Below are 16827 nucleotides of genomic sequence, written 5' to 3' on the forward strand. Positions count from 1 at the left end.
AATGTTTGATTATTTCGATCCACCATATTGTTAATTAGCTAATTGCTGATAGATTACATATAATTTAGACATTGTTAACCTATCTATTATTAACTTGACATATTGTCTTATAAATGTCGAACAGATGTCTCAATTCTAATGAATAGATGTCATAAAAACTCTTTATCAACAACACGACATTGAATAAATAAAATAATTGTCATTGTATGGTATTTAAATCTTTTATTTAAAAAAAAACAATACATAGCATAAATATAACAATAACAAAAAATATCACGTTTCTCCACGAAATCAACTAACGTTAAGTCATCACACTGTAGAAGAATAGAGAGTCGCCGAAATTATAAAAGAAAAAAGTCGGGTCCGATAAAGTTTCCGCACGTGGGGAAATTCTTTGGTGTGGGCACCATGTCGGCCACGTGGCCCACTTGAAAGACGATGTCCAATCCTCTGGTCCAACTCTTCGACTGCTCGTCCTTCAGTATCCAAAAACCTGGAAACACACGTTTTTGTTTAGTACATTAAGGAACATAAAAAAAATTGGTCGCGCCGACAACATAATCCAGATAATGGGCAAGGTAATAAACCGACAGAGGGAAGCCAAAGAACATCGCAGGGACTTAAGTTGAGCCTAATGGTTGAAATATGGACCCGTTCCCCTGCCCAAGATAACAATTATTAACACCCCTCGGCTCAAGGTTTATTTAATCAAGGACTCGTTAAGACGATCGGATTATTTAACTAATTGTCGGTGGATATTTGTGTTAATTTCGTTACCTGGATTTGTGGCGATGAACCTTAAAGCTACGACACCGTTCCTCGGAACTCTTATGGTGTCTTTTAATACTGGACTGTTCAGGTTTCTTTTGATCAGCATATCTTTTGCGTCTAAAGCTTTGGCTTCTTCGTTGCTGAGGGGGTGGTCGAAGGTGTTCTTTCCGACTACGTAGAACGAGTAGCCGTGCATGTGAAAGATGTGCTCCTGTTCATCACCACCTGTAACAACGGTTTAAGAAAATTATAAAACGTGGGCACGTGCTTTGGTTAAGCGGAAGGCCTCGAGTTGACGATGACGACGTAGTCGGTTCATAAAGTTAAACAATAACAAAATTAAGAAAGTTGATTGTACAATCCGGTACAATACCGATATAACTGGACTATTCATATACAACATACCATTAGTTTTAAGTCGACCAAACCGTATTTGTTTATTTTTAAAATAATGACGCAATAAATTAAACACACAAATTACAAGTTACAAGTAGCACGTGTAAACAATTGTATTATATTGTTTTCTTTTGTATTAAGTCTACATTCAAAAATGCAACTAATAATATTTCTATAGCTAACTAATAGAAGAAATTCAAGGTCGGTATTATTAATATTTAATAAAATACGTCCACACTAAAAGCATAAACAATCTAACAAATTATTTGAAGCTTTACTGCGACTCTTTGGTTGATGTTGGGTTCCAAAAATCATCTCCCAGGTGCACTCACATCAATCATCCAGATAACAAAGTAACAAACAACAAGACAAATACAGAAAAGTATGATGATGGAAGACATTTTATCCTACCTCTATCGATTAATATGATTTCAGTGGTGGCACCCAACGGGATGTATTCCACGTGGAAACACTCGCAGAGCGAAGTCAGCTTTCCGTTGCACTTTTCGGGCATGTTTAATTCATTGCACGGCAAATCCGCCGGCATATCGTCGGGCTGTGTTAAAACGGGTGAAGGAGGGTATGTGAACGTTAAATTGTTAATCGTGTATATTTTGGACCGTAGATCCCTGAATTCACCTGAAACAGAACGGAAATACATTATAAATGGATATACTAACTAATTGACGGCTTGGCTATCGTAGATGTGGAGGAATCGCACAATTAGTCAATCAATTCAATTGCATGGATTGTTAATATCCTGTATACTTGTCTATAAAATAAAATAACGCTTCCAGGTACTCACTTGAAAGCAACCGATTGTGAAAGCAAAGCTTACATAATATGTACTCGACGTGGTTAGACGCATTGGATACTTTTCCACTGTGGTTTTTTAAATCTTGATTGTACAAAAAGTAATTGATTTTTTGTTGATAAAATTTTACTCGAACAGCTGTCTACCAGAGCGTACAATTTGTTAATAGAATTGATGGATAATTTGAAAGGTTTCGCCAATAATTGGTTTCGTCAATGAATATGTTATTAGACACCAAATAAAGGAAAGCTAAATGTGCATAAGGTTTTTTTATTTTATAGTTGGTCTTTGGACGATTGATTTTTTTTCAAATATTAATAAATACCTACATGACAAATGAAAATGTCTAGAATTGTTCTAGTTTAAGTGACATTTGGCAAATGCAAATTTTCGAAATTCACGAAGATCATTGCGATGATTGCTTTTGATTTACAACCATGAACAAGAATGATTGCAATGGACAAGGTCCCATTTCATTGCTTTAACCAAAATTTTAATTAATCTTACATATTTACTTTCAATTTTTTATGACATAAATAAACCTGATTCTATATATAAAATAATTGCTCTTAAAATCAATTTGATTGTTCTTAATTACTGTTAAAATAAGTCATAGAAAGTTAATTAAAAATTGTCTTATTAATGTTGACACACATTCACAGAATGTTTTAAATTACTGCAGAAATATATTAAATTAAACATTGAATAATAGTAATTATTATTATATGATACATACCCACTACAAGTATTTTAAAATTGAAATAAAATTATTTATTCAAATCAAATTCTTTTAAGAGCACAGTAATTTTTTTTAATATTGAAATTATCTAGATTAATTATGGCATATATCATTATTTTTATCCTGTAACCACAATGATTAAATAAAATATTATGTAGTTTAATTGTGACCTTAAGCAGTTATTTAAAAGTGTCTGATTGCACTTTCTCTTCTTAAATATTAATTGAGGATTATTCGATATAATGTTGACACACTTACAGAATAAAATAAACTTATTAAAAATTGTCGATGTGATTGTTGCGTAATAAATTAACACAAGCAATAGATAATGTTTGTTATACATATTGTCAGCAGATGGGAGAAAGTAAAGGCAATTTCTTCCTCTGTGACATAAGATTTCATAAGCGCGAAAGGGAAAGTATATCCACGCATCAACTACTTCAGACACGCACAAATTTTACAATTATAAAAACCAATTTTCAATAACATGAAATAAACTAATTGCACTTGATACGCAATTTAGATTACCTCACGACCGGATAAGCCTATAAAACTATTTAAAGTAGGAACAATAAAAATGATAAACAATACCACTTGAAAACATAAGCTTGATTTATTGTCTTAAAGATTTGTTCTGTTTAAACTCCAAACAATAATATTTATTGTAGTGCAATTACAATAAATTAGTCAATTGTCGCAAATACAGAAGCTGCTGTAAATCAATTATTCAAATATTTGTAATTCCCTAGGTGCTGGTCCAATGTCTTGTCAGCAGTAGTATTGAATCTGCATAATGAAATTCAAATAATGTTATAACAAGTAATCCTACATTGGTAAAAAACTAGTATCATTTGTCAAACATTCGTCAGACTCACCTTCACCCTAACCGAACATTTTTCTGAATAAAATATGAATAATCTAAAATAAAGCGCTTTATGGTTCACTTTCTCCCTCACTTTATAATCAAATCCACGATAAATCTTCCCTGGAAGTTCATATTGCTCGGCTTCGCCCGGCTTTTTATTAAGGACTTTAAAATCCTCTAAATAAACTTTTCTGATTCCTCGGTCACAGATAAATGTTATCTGGCAAGGAAATCTTGTTGACCCTGACCTCTCTTCTTATGTTATAAGCTCCGTAGCTTCAAATTCATATGCCTGAATTTACAATTAGAAAAGGGATTATTGGTATTACAAGGGAAACTGTTCCAGAGATGGAAATCATTCCCTAAGTCTTTGTATATTTCCTTCTAAAAATATTTTTTCCAATCCTATTTAATGAATGATAGAATATATGAATTTGACGAGAATATAATTTACATTATATTGTTTCTATCTAAGTTTATGATATAAATATCATTTACTTTTACTAAATAGCAACTCAATAGTGGGGAAAAAATATATAAATTAATAAAAAACTAGTATTACCTTTCTCTTTGATAATGTTTTCTCCCAATTTATAATCGATTTCCAGGTAAATTTTCCTTGAAACGTCATGTTCTCTGAGCTCCGAAGGCATCTTGACTAAGGCCTTCACATCTCTCAGACAAACTCTGCCAATCTGACTGTCACAAAAAGCTGTGTCAAACGACCTAGTTGTCTCTTCACCAGGTTTAGTCTTCTCTTTAAACGAAAACTCCTTTTTGGTGATGCCATCATAGTTGATTATACCTAGTCCATTCAACTCATTGTTGTTACACCGTGACTTAACCCTCAAATAATAAGCACCAACATCTTGATCAGTTTTCAAAACAAAGTCCATACGTTCACCCTTTCCTATGGTGGCCGAACTAGCTTCGTATGGCGTTATGGGGTTGCCATCCAAAGCAATCACTTTAATTTTGTGGTTATCAACGGATATTGTTATAGGACAACCCATGTAACCCGATGTATAAGCGGTTCTAAACCTGTAACGCTTGCCTTTCCTGACTGTAAAGGAAGCGAGGGACGATTTCCCTTCAGGCGGAGACTTCCCGTTGATCAAAAGCGCCTTTGGCACCTCTTCCTCCAATATCAGATCCCTGGACAAGTCCCTGGACCACTCGGATATCAAAATCACATGGTCCTTCGAATCAACATCGTACAACTTGTGGTGCGGCTCAATTTTTTCCGCCTGCCTGACGATCAAGGCACCAAACAAACCATCCGATCTGTCGGAGTCGGCGAACGCGTGGTAGAAATGAGTACCGGGGGCGGAAGCTCTGAACTTGTACTGGAAAGTCGTGTAGCCCGGAATGGGACACTGCGAAATCATGGAACTGCCGTCCATAAATGGGGCTTCGTGGTTCGGCTGTCCTCTCCAGTGGATGTTCAGGGTGTGGCTTGGAATTTTATTGATTACATCAACGACCAATATATCATTTTGACACACTTGTATGGGAGGGCCTGGCAACTGTCTGTTTGCTGTGATGATACCCCTGGCGTTGCCGTCGGCGGTGGCACACAGCTTGTTGTCGCAATCTGACGAGTTCGACGGGCAGTTTTGGCATTCACTGCAAATTTAATACGTTAAGTGTTAAAGCAACTTGAGTGTGTTAGTTTAATGTCATACCTGGCCATTGTCTGGTACATTTCTATGTTCAGCTTGACTCTACATATCATGGGCCAGTCCAGTTCGTGGCACGGCCTATCACAGCTTTTAAATGATTGTTCTGAAATAGAAATAATTATGTAAACTTGCAGTTTTTGTTTGGTATCAATAGTAAAAACGATAGATGGTTAAGAAAGTTAAATTTCAACTTTGTTTTTATGGGCTTTCCATTCCAGCGTGATGCAGATTTTTAGTACAACACACTTCTTTATTATTTATTATAGTCAGATATATATTTTGTTTAAATTTTAAGCATATCATGGAGACGGCATTTTGCATAGGGTCATAAAGATCATACATAAAATACTTACTATATGAAAGTTTTATTATTATTAAATCTTGGTACTTTGTCGAGACACTTTACAACTAATTGGGTGTCGTATTTTACTTTATTAACTTATATCATGTTATACTGGCTTATATTTTAAAAATTCATTTACTATTATCTCCCTGAACAAAAATAAAACGACTCAACTTAAAAATTAATAAACCCTGGTTTTGGTTTGATTAATTTTTTAATGGTTGATTAACGAAATTTTGGATATCACCATAGATAAAAATAAATTGTAACACGGTTTCTCTTTCAAGCAACAACAAAAAGATAATCGAAAGTAAAGAGTTATCACGTTAATTCTTGGGTAATTTTCCATATAAGCTTATAGCAGGTACCATTCGACACCGTGGAATAATGGAACTTTCTCTGAATCTCGTTTAGGAAAAACGAACACCGTGCCGTTTTGAACGCTACAACAATCGAAATGTTTCCTGTCACTTTTTATATATTGACTTTTACTTCAGGAAATAATTCATGATGGAATATTCCGAAACAAATAAAAGTTTCAATATGAGATTTCATCATTCATAAATAATTGTTGATTAAAGTAATCACAAAATAACTGCATTTTATTGCTGTACCTATGTATTTACACGCACGTGTATTAATTTTAAATGTAATGTGACTGCTTTACAAGCTTAAACACTATTGTTTTCAGTTTTATATTTGATACGGTTATTGCTGTGTTGGTGTATATTTTACGTTTTATTGATCATAAACTCAGGTGTTTGAAAAGGTTAATTGTTCCTATTTGACACACAAATATATTTCTAATAAAAATACTGACCTTCCTGTTTTAAATAATGTTGTTAACAGGTGAACTTGCACAATCAATATCCCAGTTAATGTTTTTGTTGAACTTATTTATATGTTATATTTATAATAAATTAAGAAGTTATGAAGGCATATTGTGTACACATTTTTTGGAAATTATTTCTCATAAAAATGTTGACCTAACCTTTTTCACAAAATTGTTAACATAATTAATTCTCCAATTAATGTTGCAAATAGATGTTATTGATAAATTTTTGAATTGTACTACGCTACAATATTTAAACACGTATTTAAGTACTTTTAAAACTACGAAATTCATCAAAGATTTCAAAATAAATTAAGAAGTTTTGAAGGCATTAATATTTATACAAATATTTTTTGAAATTATTTTGGAACAAATTTATTTCTCATAAAAATGTTGACTTTTAAACAAAATTAATACATAATTAATAATTAATTTCCCTATTAATGTTGCGAATATAGCATATTATTGATAAAATTTTGAATTGCACTCTGTTACTTAAACATGTATTTAAGTATTTCTACAAAATTTCAACACCTAAACCACATAAAAATTTCCAAATAATAAGTTTTGTTACATTCAACAGTAAGAAATGAAATCTATTTTAACTAAGGAAGTTGCTCAATACATTTCTCGTTACATGTTCCAAATTTATGAGTTTTATTTATGATAATTAAATGTCAACACAGAAATCAATTTAACATTTGCTTTAGCCTGAAACTATAATTAACAAGTTCTGAAGGCATTTCTATGAATTAAATACTGTTTTCTTCTATCAATGTGCACATTTATTTTTAACATAAATGTTGACCTTCCTTTTTGCACAAAATTATTAACAAATAAACTTATATAATTAATACCCCAGTTAAAACGTGGCATATTGTTGGTAAATTTTTGAATTTAAACATGTATAAGTATTTCTAAACAAATTTTCAACACCTAAACCACATAAAGATTTCAAAAGAATAAACACTTTACAACACTTTTAACAAAGAAGCTCAATATAACACTCATTGCATGTCCCAAATTTATGATATTTTTATTCATTTTAACTATGAATAAATGTCAATACAGAGAAATCAATTAACATTTGCGTTTTGTCTGAAACTACAATTAAGAAGTTATGAAGCCATTTCTAATGAATTAACTGCTCTTTTCTTCTATTGTTTTTAATATTTATAAACATGTCATTTGTGACTTAGTAATGAAGTTGTTATTGTGTTTTTACAGAAATCTTTTAATTACAGAAGCAATTTACATGTTTGTTGAAGTCTGAAATTTGTAACCATTTTATGAAGCATATCACCGCAAATTTAATTACTAATTACACATGTAGAAACCTCCTCCTGAGAATTGTTAAAACTTAAAATAATACGTTGAAGAATTTCTAAATGTTTAATATTGTGCACAACAATTTTTTAGTTATTCTGCCCGTAGGTATTGTATGGAAATTGCATCTAATAAATTTGAACGTATCCGAGAAAGTTTCGGGTCGTAAGATCATTTAAGGCCACATTTCAGAGATCACACAATAAATTAAGCCGTTTCTCCGGACAGGAAAGCAAGTACCGTTTTACGTTCATCCAGTCGCCACGGTACGAATCTAAATGGTACGTTTTTCAGTCGAAGAGAAAGTGAAATGGACTCGCTTCGCGATAAGACTGCCTCAGTATTAATTGACTATAAATAATGCGCCGGTAAATATTTTCTCCTGTTTCATAATTTATTAAATAATTCGACGAAAATTATTCGATGTTGCACAATTGATATGCGCATTTTAATGGAAATGGGTAACGAATAAATATTTTATTTGAATAATAATTGGGTCAGCTGTGTCATTTATCATACTCATTAGTGATAAGTAAATATAAAATTGTTGGCATTTCTTCGTTATTTTTCTCTGAAGCAAATACTGCAAATATTTAAGATAAATAAAGGTTAATAATTAAATTAAACATAAGCGTACCATTTGTTCTGGTTAAAATGATTTAAAATAATTAATTAATTTACATTACAACAATAAAGTTACCATTACACATCCATTTTTAATTTTATTTAATAATATAAACCATTTTAATTAAAGCGATACAGGTTTTAAAACTTATTGAAATCAAATATAACATTTTAGTTGTTTTGCACTAACAAATATGAAATTTTATTTAAAATTAGAAAGTCGGGGATTTTTATGAAATAAAAACATAAAGTAGGTGTTGAAATATAATATAATAAATTAATTAAGAAATAAAATACCACGAAAATGTGTAAGACTACTAATGAACAGTGAAAGTAAATTGTAAATACATATTATTATTTATTTAGTTTTGTTTTATATCAACAACTAATTGAATTATGGTCATTAACTTTTAGCAAATAGTGGTCACTATAGAAAGGTTAATGGTATTTATAGAATAAAAAATATGAAATTATTTCTTTAGAACACGTAAAGAGAAAACGACAAAATAGAATAAAAATTTACATATACAACAATTTCAAGGTAATTTCAATGAATAATAGTTGAAATTCAATATACATTTATAGAAAATTGAGAGACACATTCATAAATTTATCTTATACGTTGATTGACTGATTTAGTTCAATTTCATAGTTTTACGATACAATATTAATTGCCAACACTTTCTATGTCACATTTTATGAGATCTTCGTATTCTATTATTGAAATACTTCCATACATTAAAAAATTGATTACATAAATTACATTAAAATTTATAAACCGTGAAACTTATTGACAAAATGTGGCATAATTTTTATAACCCAATAAATTTGAGTTTAAAAATAATTATTTTAAATGATAGTAGTATAAAAGTCTCATTTTTAATAATCACAAATTATTTTATATATATTTTTTATTCTAATTCCTGCTAATTAAAATTTCCTTTTCGTCTGTAGGAAATCAAATTTATTAATTAACACATACCAGGTATGGGGGTGAGATAGAGAATGGTCATGACAGCGGCCACCATCCCAAGAACAATACATAGTCTTATTATCAAAATCTGTGCGGCCGACATTTTTTCTTTGTTCCTGCTCATAGGTGAAACAATCACTGCACTAACGAAACGCACAATCACATCGCCCGTACAACTCGTCCGGTGTCACAGTTCCGTTCCTTCAACGCGATCGTCTTTTACCATAACTGTCGCGTACCGCAAGTACCAAACTGGCCACAAGGTACCACCGACTGATAGACTCCCACCGTAGATGGATAAAAAGTAAAATGCAACGAGCCAAAGATTCAGTGAAAGTTCCCGGTAAAATTTCGTTCCTTGCTTGCTGATGTGTGTGTGTGTGTGTGTGTTTGTTGGTCGGTACTTTTATATCATCGTCCAGTCGAATCTGCACAACCAGAACGATGCAACTCGTTTCTTGTTTTTGTTTCGTTATTATTTTGGACTGGTTTTCGCAGGAAATGTTCATGAGCCGGTTCACCGTTTTATGCAAACATTGACCTTAAAAAACAATGTATATTACTTTACATATTCAAACGTTCTTTTGACGAAACGTTTCCAAACACAATTTCCAACTGGCTTTAAAAAATAACATTTATATATTGGAAAGTCAATAAATTTGCTGGGGGATTTAATTTCACTGAAGATGTAACATTTAACATTTAGGACCTAAAACGTGTCTTTATTGATTACCATGGAGGATTCGCGAAAGAGAAATCTGCATCCCAATTTCCACGAACAATTTTTGTCATGTTGGGATAACATTATCATCATCAATTACCTTTGGTTGGAGAAAGCTATTTTTTAAGGATTATGGCATTAACGTCTTATTTGTTTCAGAACACCACTTTCTGAAATTCGTTAATTATATTTGCTAATAATAAACATAAATGCCTTTTATGCACAACAAGTACTACACCAAGTTATTATGTATTTATGACACCTTAGTACGGCATTGATTTATTACATTATCGCCAAGTTAATGTGTAGATTGTCAATTTAGGGCTAATTATGCATCATTAACCGTTTCTACGATTGAAGAAATAGAATAAGTTGGAAACCGTGGTTAATATCAGTTTCAAATGCAAACCAGTACTTAATGGTAAAACAAAAACAAGATCGATCGAAAGCGTCTTAATTGATCAATAGCGTCTAGAATAATGCAGATATAACATTATCACAGTGAAATTTATGTATAACAAGTGTTTTGCTGTAACTATTGAAAGTTACTTGAGTTCCATGACACTCAAGAACGATGGATAGATTTATTTCAAATGGCACTCGATTTGCTATGTGTTATGAGTGGATTATTACTTTACAATGAATTATGTATTCCGGCAACAGGTGATAGCTATAGAGACGTATGAAATTTGATATATTTAATAGATATGCAAAAACCGATTTAATGAGATGTGGTGTCTCATTATAATTGCAAATTTTCATTATTACAATTGCTTATGATATATAATTTAATGAATTGAATTATATTAATAGATTCTGATGCAGATACATCTATTTAAAGATCATTACTATGTTTACATCAATTAATTTATTAATTTCTTGTAAAATTGTGACATTTAATATTAATTTTAAAATTTAAAGTTCCATTCGTCGATATCCATTAGATTTTCACAAAAAAGTTATGACAATAAAATTGAATGAAATTAATTATATTAATGAAATTTAATGCATTTAGAACCACTACTAAATTTGCATCAATTAATTTATTAATTTCTTGTAAAATAATAACAATGTAACATTAATTTGAATATTTCAACTTTCAACATCAAGTTTGGGTTCTTGCAAGTTTTGTCTCCTTTTCAACAAACTCTTCCTGGCAGAAAGCAACCTAGTACTCGACTCTCCAAACTGACTTCCTATGGGTACAAGAGCTTTTTCTTCAACCGTTCTTTCTTCATCTAAAATCAGAACATTTTAATGATTTAATGACGGTGAAGACACATTCGAACCTTCATCATTGCTCTCCAGTTCGTCTTCATCAGGTTTCAGTAGTACTCCTTTTTTTTGAATTCTTTCCAACACTTGTGTTAAATGTTTCTCGACCTTTGACACATCTTTCACTTCCTCAAAACTACTGTGGGCAGCACGGAGCTTATCTTTCTCCGACTTAGCCAAACTGGTACGCAATAGATAACACAGTGCGCCATCCATTACATCCTCCCAATTCTAGAAATATCCATAGGTTCACTTGCATTACAAAATATTAAATACTTACTTGACTATCAATATCCATGACGTTTTCGCAAAAAAGAGACGTAATCTGCTCCTTTAGTTCCTTTTTAATGTCCATTATCTCCACTAAATTCTTAATCACCTTCAAGGCACAAGACAATTCGACTTGCGATCTGACAAGATTTCTCGTTTCCTCCACTAGCTCATCCGTAATCTTAATTATATCCGAATATGTGTCTTCCAATAAAAATTGTAAATTAGTCAGTGATGTAGGATTTTTTATTTTAAATCTAGCTATCAGTCTCTTTTGTATAACCCTATACTGGGAACTGAAGTGCAACAGCTCATTCTACAACAAGCAACAAATTATAATTTAATAACTGTTGCATACAGCTATTAAGTTTCGCACTCTGGAAGTTTACCTGTAGCTGTTTCACCCTCAGTCGAACGTTAAAATGCGAATTCAAATAACAAACGGCCTCATTACCAGGCAAAGCCGAGCCATAGGAAACGTGGAAATCGCTCTTGTTGGCGAAGTGCTTCTTCAATCGGTAAATGATTAGTTCAATTAGTAAGTTTAACGAAGCAAATGAGTCCGATTGTAGACGGTATCTCTCCGATGACTTGGCCAGTAATATGGAGACGATTTTTCCCTCCCCAGTGATGTTTCTAAAGCCGATTGCGTTGCTTGATTGAGTGAGGGAGTTTTCGCCCATAAATTCTGAAAATTACGCAGTCCATTACGTTCGCACTTAGTTCAATTTTTTGTGTTATTATATGTGTTATACCCGGGAATAAGACGGTGAGAGGAACGGGACTGTCGTTGATGTTGATCGTAATCTTGTGTTCGTTTTCTTTTTGGGCGGCACAAGTTTCCAAAGCCAGATTTATGGGCAGCATTGCAACTTTGGTAATAGTTCGGGGAACACCCAGGCTAGATATAAATGACGCCATGACGGTAAAGTTTAGGCTGCAAATTTCCATATTATCAGCCAAAAAGCAGTGACAATTAATTGATGTACGTTCAGATAGGTTGCTGAAAAACTCCACTTGGGGTGATACTTTTATTGGCTGCTGAACTGAATATGATATTTGGATTTCCTCGAACAAGGCCTGAGGAAGAATGTCTATTTTAATTGTGCACATTTTTTGGTCCTCGGTGGTCAAATTGGTGGAATAAGTGCACGGCTCCAGATGTGGACTGACTGAAACATTTATAGCAAGCTCTCTTTCTGCTGACGCATTTGTGACCTTTATGTCTGAAACAAGCAATCACATTTTTATGAACTAATAATTTTATTCAGTTTTAATAGGATAATGTCAGTGGATAATTTTATTCTTGTTGAACAAACTCAGAATGTTGCACGTGTTTGGCATTTTCTTATTAAGATTGTCACGCAAATCTGAATGATTTTATCTGACTCATAATTGCAAGAGTGCACCAAATTTAAGAGTAGTTTCCCTTATTTTGAAAAGATAGCTCATCCGTGCAATGGCAACTTTCTGATTTGTGAGATTTTAAAACATTTACATTTTTAAACCTGATTTACTTTCGTGTGTTTTCTCTTCCTTAAGAAATCAATATTTATTTAGTTGGCATTACAGATTCTTGGTCAATAATACATGGTTTTAAGTAAATATGTAGTGTGGAGAAATGTGCATCAGTGATAATATTTTTTTATTAAAATTTATTGTATTTCAGTTTATTGACTTCCTGTTGGAAATAAATGCAATTTTATGTACCTTTCTCTGGATGGTTTTAATTGCGTTTGTTTACGACGTCATAATAATAGACAAATTGGCACGTGAAGAAAACTGCGAATGGAATTTTTTAAGTAAAGTTTCGAGTTATATTAGTAAAAGCAGAATAAATTGATTTTAAAGATTTTATAGATATTCAATTTTTTACATTGGTAAAGAAGTAAGTAGTTAACATTATCTAGCAACTATTACTATTATTATCTTCTGTTATGTTACTTTATTATTAAGATTTCTAAGAACATCTCGTTTGAATATAATCTACTCCAAAATATTAATAGGTAAGTATAACCCCTAGAAACCTTTATAATTACCAAATTGAATTTGTTAACAATTTAGAACTACCATATCCTTGAAACTTAATGTCTATAATCTCACTTCCCGTTCAGTATATGTACCTAATTGCAATTTGGGAGCTAAGAACTTTGGTGTCCTGGGATTTCTGAAAAGTAACTGTTTTTAAGGGATATAAAATCCATAAAGATGTTACTAAATATAATGAAAACCGTAATAGAATTATCACGTTCTCTTTCCTCACAACTTTAATGGATTGTGTTTATGGGACAATTATAAACAAAGTAATTAAAATGTTAATAATTTGTTACCCACTTTCTTAATATTTGGTATTTGGTGATTAATATATGTTTTCATTTATTCATCGTAAAAAAATATTTATCGCAGCAACTCAGTTTAAAATATAAACATCAACTAAACTTTCTTTGTTGTAAAACCTACATTTTTATAGTCCAAAGGATACTAAGCAGCATTATCTTTTATAGTCAATTTAATTTTGGAACATTTGAAAACGTATAAAGCATTTTAGTGCCTTTAAAACAGTGTTTTTAGGACGACACTTAATGGTTCTTAGCACTAACTTCTTACCATTGCCTTGTGCATTTTTAATGATCTTGTTTAAAGTTGCCAGTTCGCTTTCGGCCTGTTCGAAATCGATTTCTTTGGCATTTAAAGGAGGTGCCACAAATAAACTCGGATCTGTGCCTAAGTAACAGCACTCCAATCGTCCCTCCTCCGACAATAACACCACAGCCCCCCAAAGGGTCCTTAAAAACGCCCGTGCTATGCAAATGGGAAGGAATTGCAGTTGGGCCGACCATTTCACCGACGTGTTCTGATATATTACCAGAGTACTTGTTTCAGATACCACGAGAGTCATGACTTTCTCTTCTGCAATATAAACGTGCTTAAATATTTATTTGTGTTGCCGCACAATATGTAATTGTTTGTGAGTTACAAAATACAAAGTAGATTACCTAAGTAGTATGTATTAAAGCAGATTGGCGAGTAATCTAATTTTTTCATGAACTTGAGCCGACCTTTGTCGCTTAAGCAATATAAATTTCTCTCGCCTAATATCATGATGGCCGATTCTTTTTTCATGTTGTCTTCGATGGCTTTAATGTCGGATATTGACTCGCCCAAGTTATAGGTCCAGTCGTAAGCAATTTTTGTTCTTAGGTCGTTGTTATCGTCGTCTCTGTCGCTAACTTCTGAAAGTTTCTTGTAGCTGAAGACATAAATCTGGGATTAACTGTTGATTAAAACCCGGAACAATATAGGGCGGAGGAGTTCACGTTAATGCGGGGGATTATTAGTCATTTAACTTACCCATAACTTTCGATAAACCAATTAGATGAGCAGGTAATAAAACTATCAGTCTTTGGGACGTACGTAAAAGGAGCTGGTAGTAAAAAGTCGGGCAAGAAACAGCTAAAACTGTAGTTTTCTTGTTCATAAAACGACATCATGCCGTCTAACGATTGAACACATACAAAGTCTCTATTTTGAATACCTCCAAATGGACCTATTACAAAATTAGCGGCGGATCTACGAAGGTTGTGTTCATACAATAAATGAAGTAAGTTTTGCGTTCCTAAAATTTTATTTACGTATAAATATGAATTTTCAATTTGTGTGGAGTTTACCATGTTCAACCGCTCCTTCTTTGGTGCTTAACGTGTAAATTGATAATAATCTGCTATGTAAAACAGCCACTTGAACATTTACGGATCCCCTATTAAAATGTGTTAATTTAATTAGATTATATAAACCTCTGGTACTTGCTAAATTCGTTACAATGAACAATATGCATGAAGAAGTAGAAAGCGGAATTAATGAGAATTGTTGGGAGTGTAGGATGAAGTTAATTATTAACAACATATTAAGCGTCACTGTAAATTGATGTTAAAAGTGTGGGTGGTAATGTTATGTCCCAATAAATTTTTAATGGCGAAAAATATACTTACGATATGAGCCTTCCGGTACCCACTTGCAAAATTGGGTCATTAATGATTTTCTCTATTAATAAATCAGTTGGTTTAAAACCAGTAAAATTATTGTTCTCTGTTAATTGACTTGACGGTTTAAAAACTCTCAAAACACCACTTTGACTGCCAGTTATCACAAAATCACTTTCCGAATTAAGTCGAGACACTACTAACGAATTTTGATCGAAGTACTCGTCGTCCTCGGAATGAGTGCACCAAAACTCTCTGGTTTTGAAGAGCGACATGATTTCTGTCGAATGGGTTTTGTTAATTGCACAATGGCATTCTTGAAAAGCAGAGGGTTAGGAATAATATTGATTATTTCGTGACTGTAAACATAAAGCTGAAGTGATCGATAGTCGCTTGGGAATGTGGGTTAAAGAATCAAAGTTTAAAGATTTAACAAAATCATGTAATTTATTATTTATTTAGATACGTGGAGTGATTTTGCATAATTTAAAACCACAATCGGGTTTAGAATTGGTGTCAGATCGCTGGACTTGTAGAAGCGTTTTTCAAAATTGTAACCTCTGTATGTGCTGTCGATAAAATAATTCAAGAGTAATGCATTAAAAATTATTAAATATTTAGATTAGTAGGGAAAATCTATTTTGTAGTAAAATATTACAAATGAGGTGGAAAATTAATGTGTTAAATGTGGGATATTTTATCATCTTTGGGTTTATCCCCAGGGTCAGTTTTGAAATGAATTTGTTTAGTCATATTAAGAAATACCTAAACCTACTGTATAAGTTCCTTTGCTTAACAAATTTAAAGTTCTCTTTTTTAAGAAAACTACAAACATAATTTAAATGTGTAATAATTCATTTTACGCTAGTCATCTAATACATAGTGTCTGTTATTTGTAGTCAAATTGACTTAACTATATTTAAATTTTTCCTTCTTAAAACATTACTATTACGCTATTACATAGCGAACAAAGTGTTTTTACTTTTTATAAAATATAATTGAGAATATAGTTTATAATTGATCAACGTTCTATTTGGGTTATTTGGGTTAATTTTTTCAAAATTATCAATAAAACATATTAAAGTTAAATAAGGGGAATGAAACCACTTATAAAATATCACATATATTTATTCATTCATTGGAAAAGTAGATAAATACTTTGGCTATATGTGTCCTTAATTCTAATAAACAAAATCAATATAAAAATAAAAAAAAA

The 16827-nt window shown here is 32.0% G+C and overlaps 2 protein-coding genes across 2 annotated transcripts; both read right to left on the bottom strand.

The window, feature by feature from the left end:
• Window positions 1-202: 202 nt before the first annotated feature.
• LOC109599114 (uncharacterized) lies at window positions 203-9802 on the bottom strand. Its single transcript, XM_020015055.2, has 6 exons — window positions 9375-9802; window positions 5271-5370; window positions 4148-5211; window positions 1579-1806; window positions 778-996; window positions 203-493 (listed from the first exon to the last, which is right to left on the bottom strand). The coding sequence occupies exons 1-6, from the start codon at window positions 9487-9489 to the stop codon at window positions 342-344; spliced, it is 1878 nt and encodes a 625-aa protein (XP_019870614.2). The 5' UTR covers window positions 9490-9802; the 3' UTR covers window positions 203-341.
• A 1308-nt stretch (window positions 9803-11110) lies between these two features.
• On the bottom strand, window positions 11111-15886 carry LOC109606077 (protein PTHB1). The gene is made up of 10 exons (XM_020022648.2): window positions 15621-15886; window positions 15300-15388; window positions 14983-15247; window positions 14628-14881; window positions 14239-14541; window positions 12387-12857; window positions 12021-12319; window positions 11642-11947; window positions 11376-11592; window positions 11111-11324 (listed from the first exon to the last, which is right to left on the bottom strand). The coding sequence occupies exons 1-10, from the start codon at window positions 15884-15886 to the stop codon at window positions 11179-11181; spliced, it is 2616 nt and encodes an 871-aa protein (XP_019878207.2). The 3' UTR covers window positions 11111-11178.
• Between the last annotated feature and the right edge of the window lie 941 nt (window positions 15887-16827).

This window comes from Aethina tumida, chromosome 5 (genome assembly GCF_024364675.1).
Source record: "Aethina tumida isolate Nest 87 chromosome 5, icAetTumi1.1, whole genome shotgun sequence".
In the NCBI taxonomy this organism is placed as follows: Eukaryota; Metazoa; Arthropoda; class Insecta; order Coleoptera; family Nitidulidae; genus Aethina; species Aethina tumida.

Bases quoted from the DNA above. Each gene is read 5' to 3' on its own strand.
- LOC109599114 (XM_020015055.2), bottom strand. From the start codon at position 9,489: ATGAGCAGGAACAAAGAAAAAATGTCGGCCGCACAGATTTTGATAATA. The intron at 5,371-9,374 runs GTATGTGTTAAT...TTTCTATTTCAG, and splicing joins CTATCTCACCCCCATACCTG to AACAATCATTTAAAAGCTGT. The intron at 5,212-5,270 runs GTATGACATTAA...TTAAATTTGCAG, and splicing joins ATGTACCAGACAATGGCCAG to TGAATGCCAAAACTGCCCGT.
- LOC109606077 (XM_020022648.2), bottom strand. From the start codon at position 15,886: ATGTCGCTCTTCAAAACCAGAGAGTTTTGGTGCACTCATTCCGAGGAC. The intron at 15,389-15,620 runs GTAAGTATATTT...ACATTTTAATAG, and splicing joins GGTACCGGAAGGCTCATATC to GGGATCCGTAAATGTTCAAG. The intron at 12,858-14,238 runs GTAAGAAGTTAG...TGCTTGTTTCAG, and splicing joins TAAAAATGCACAAGGCAATG to ACATAAAGGTCACAAATGCG.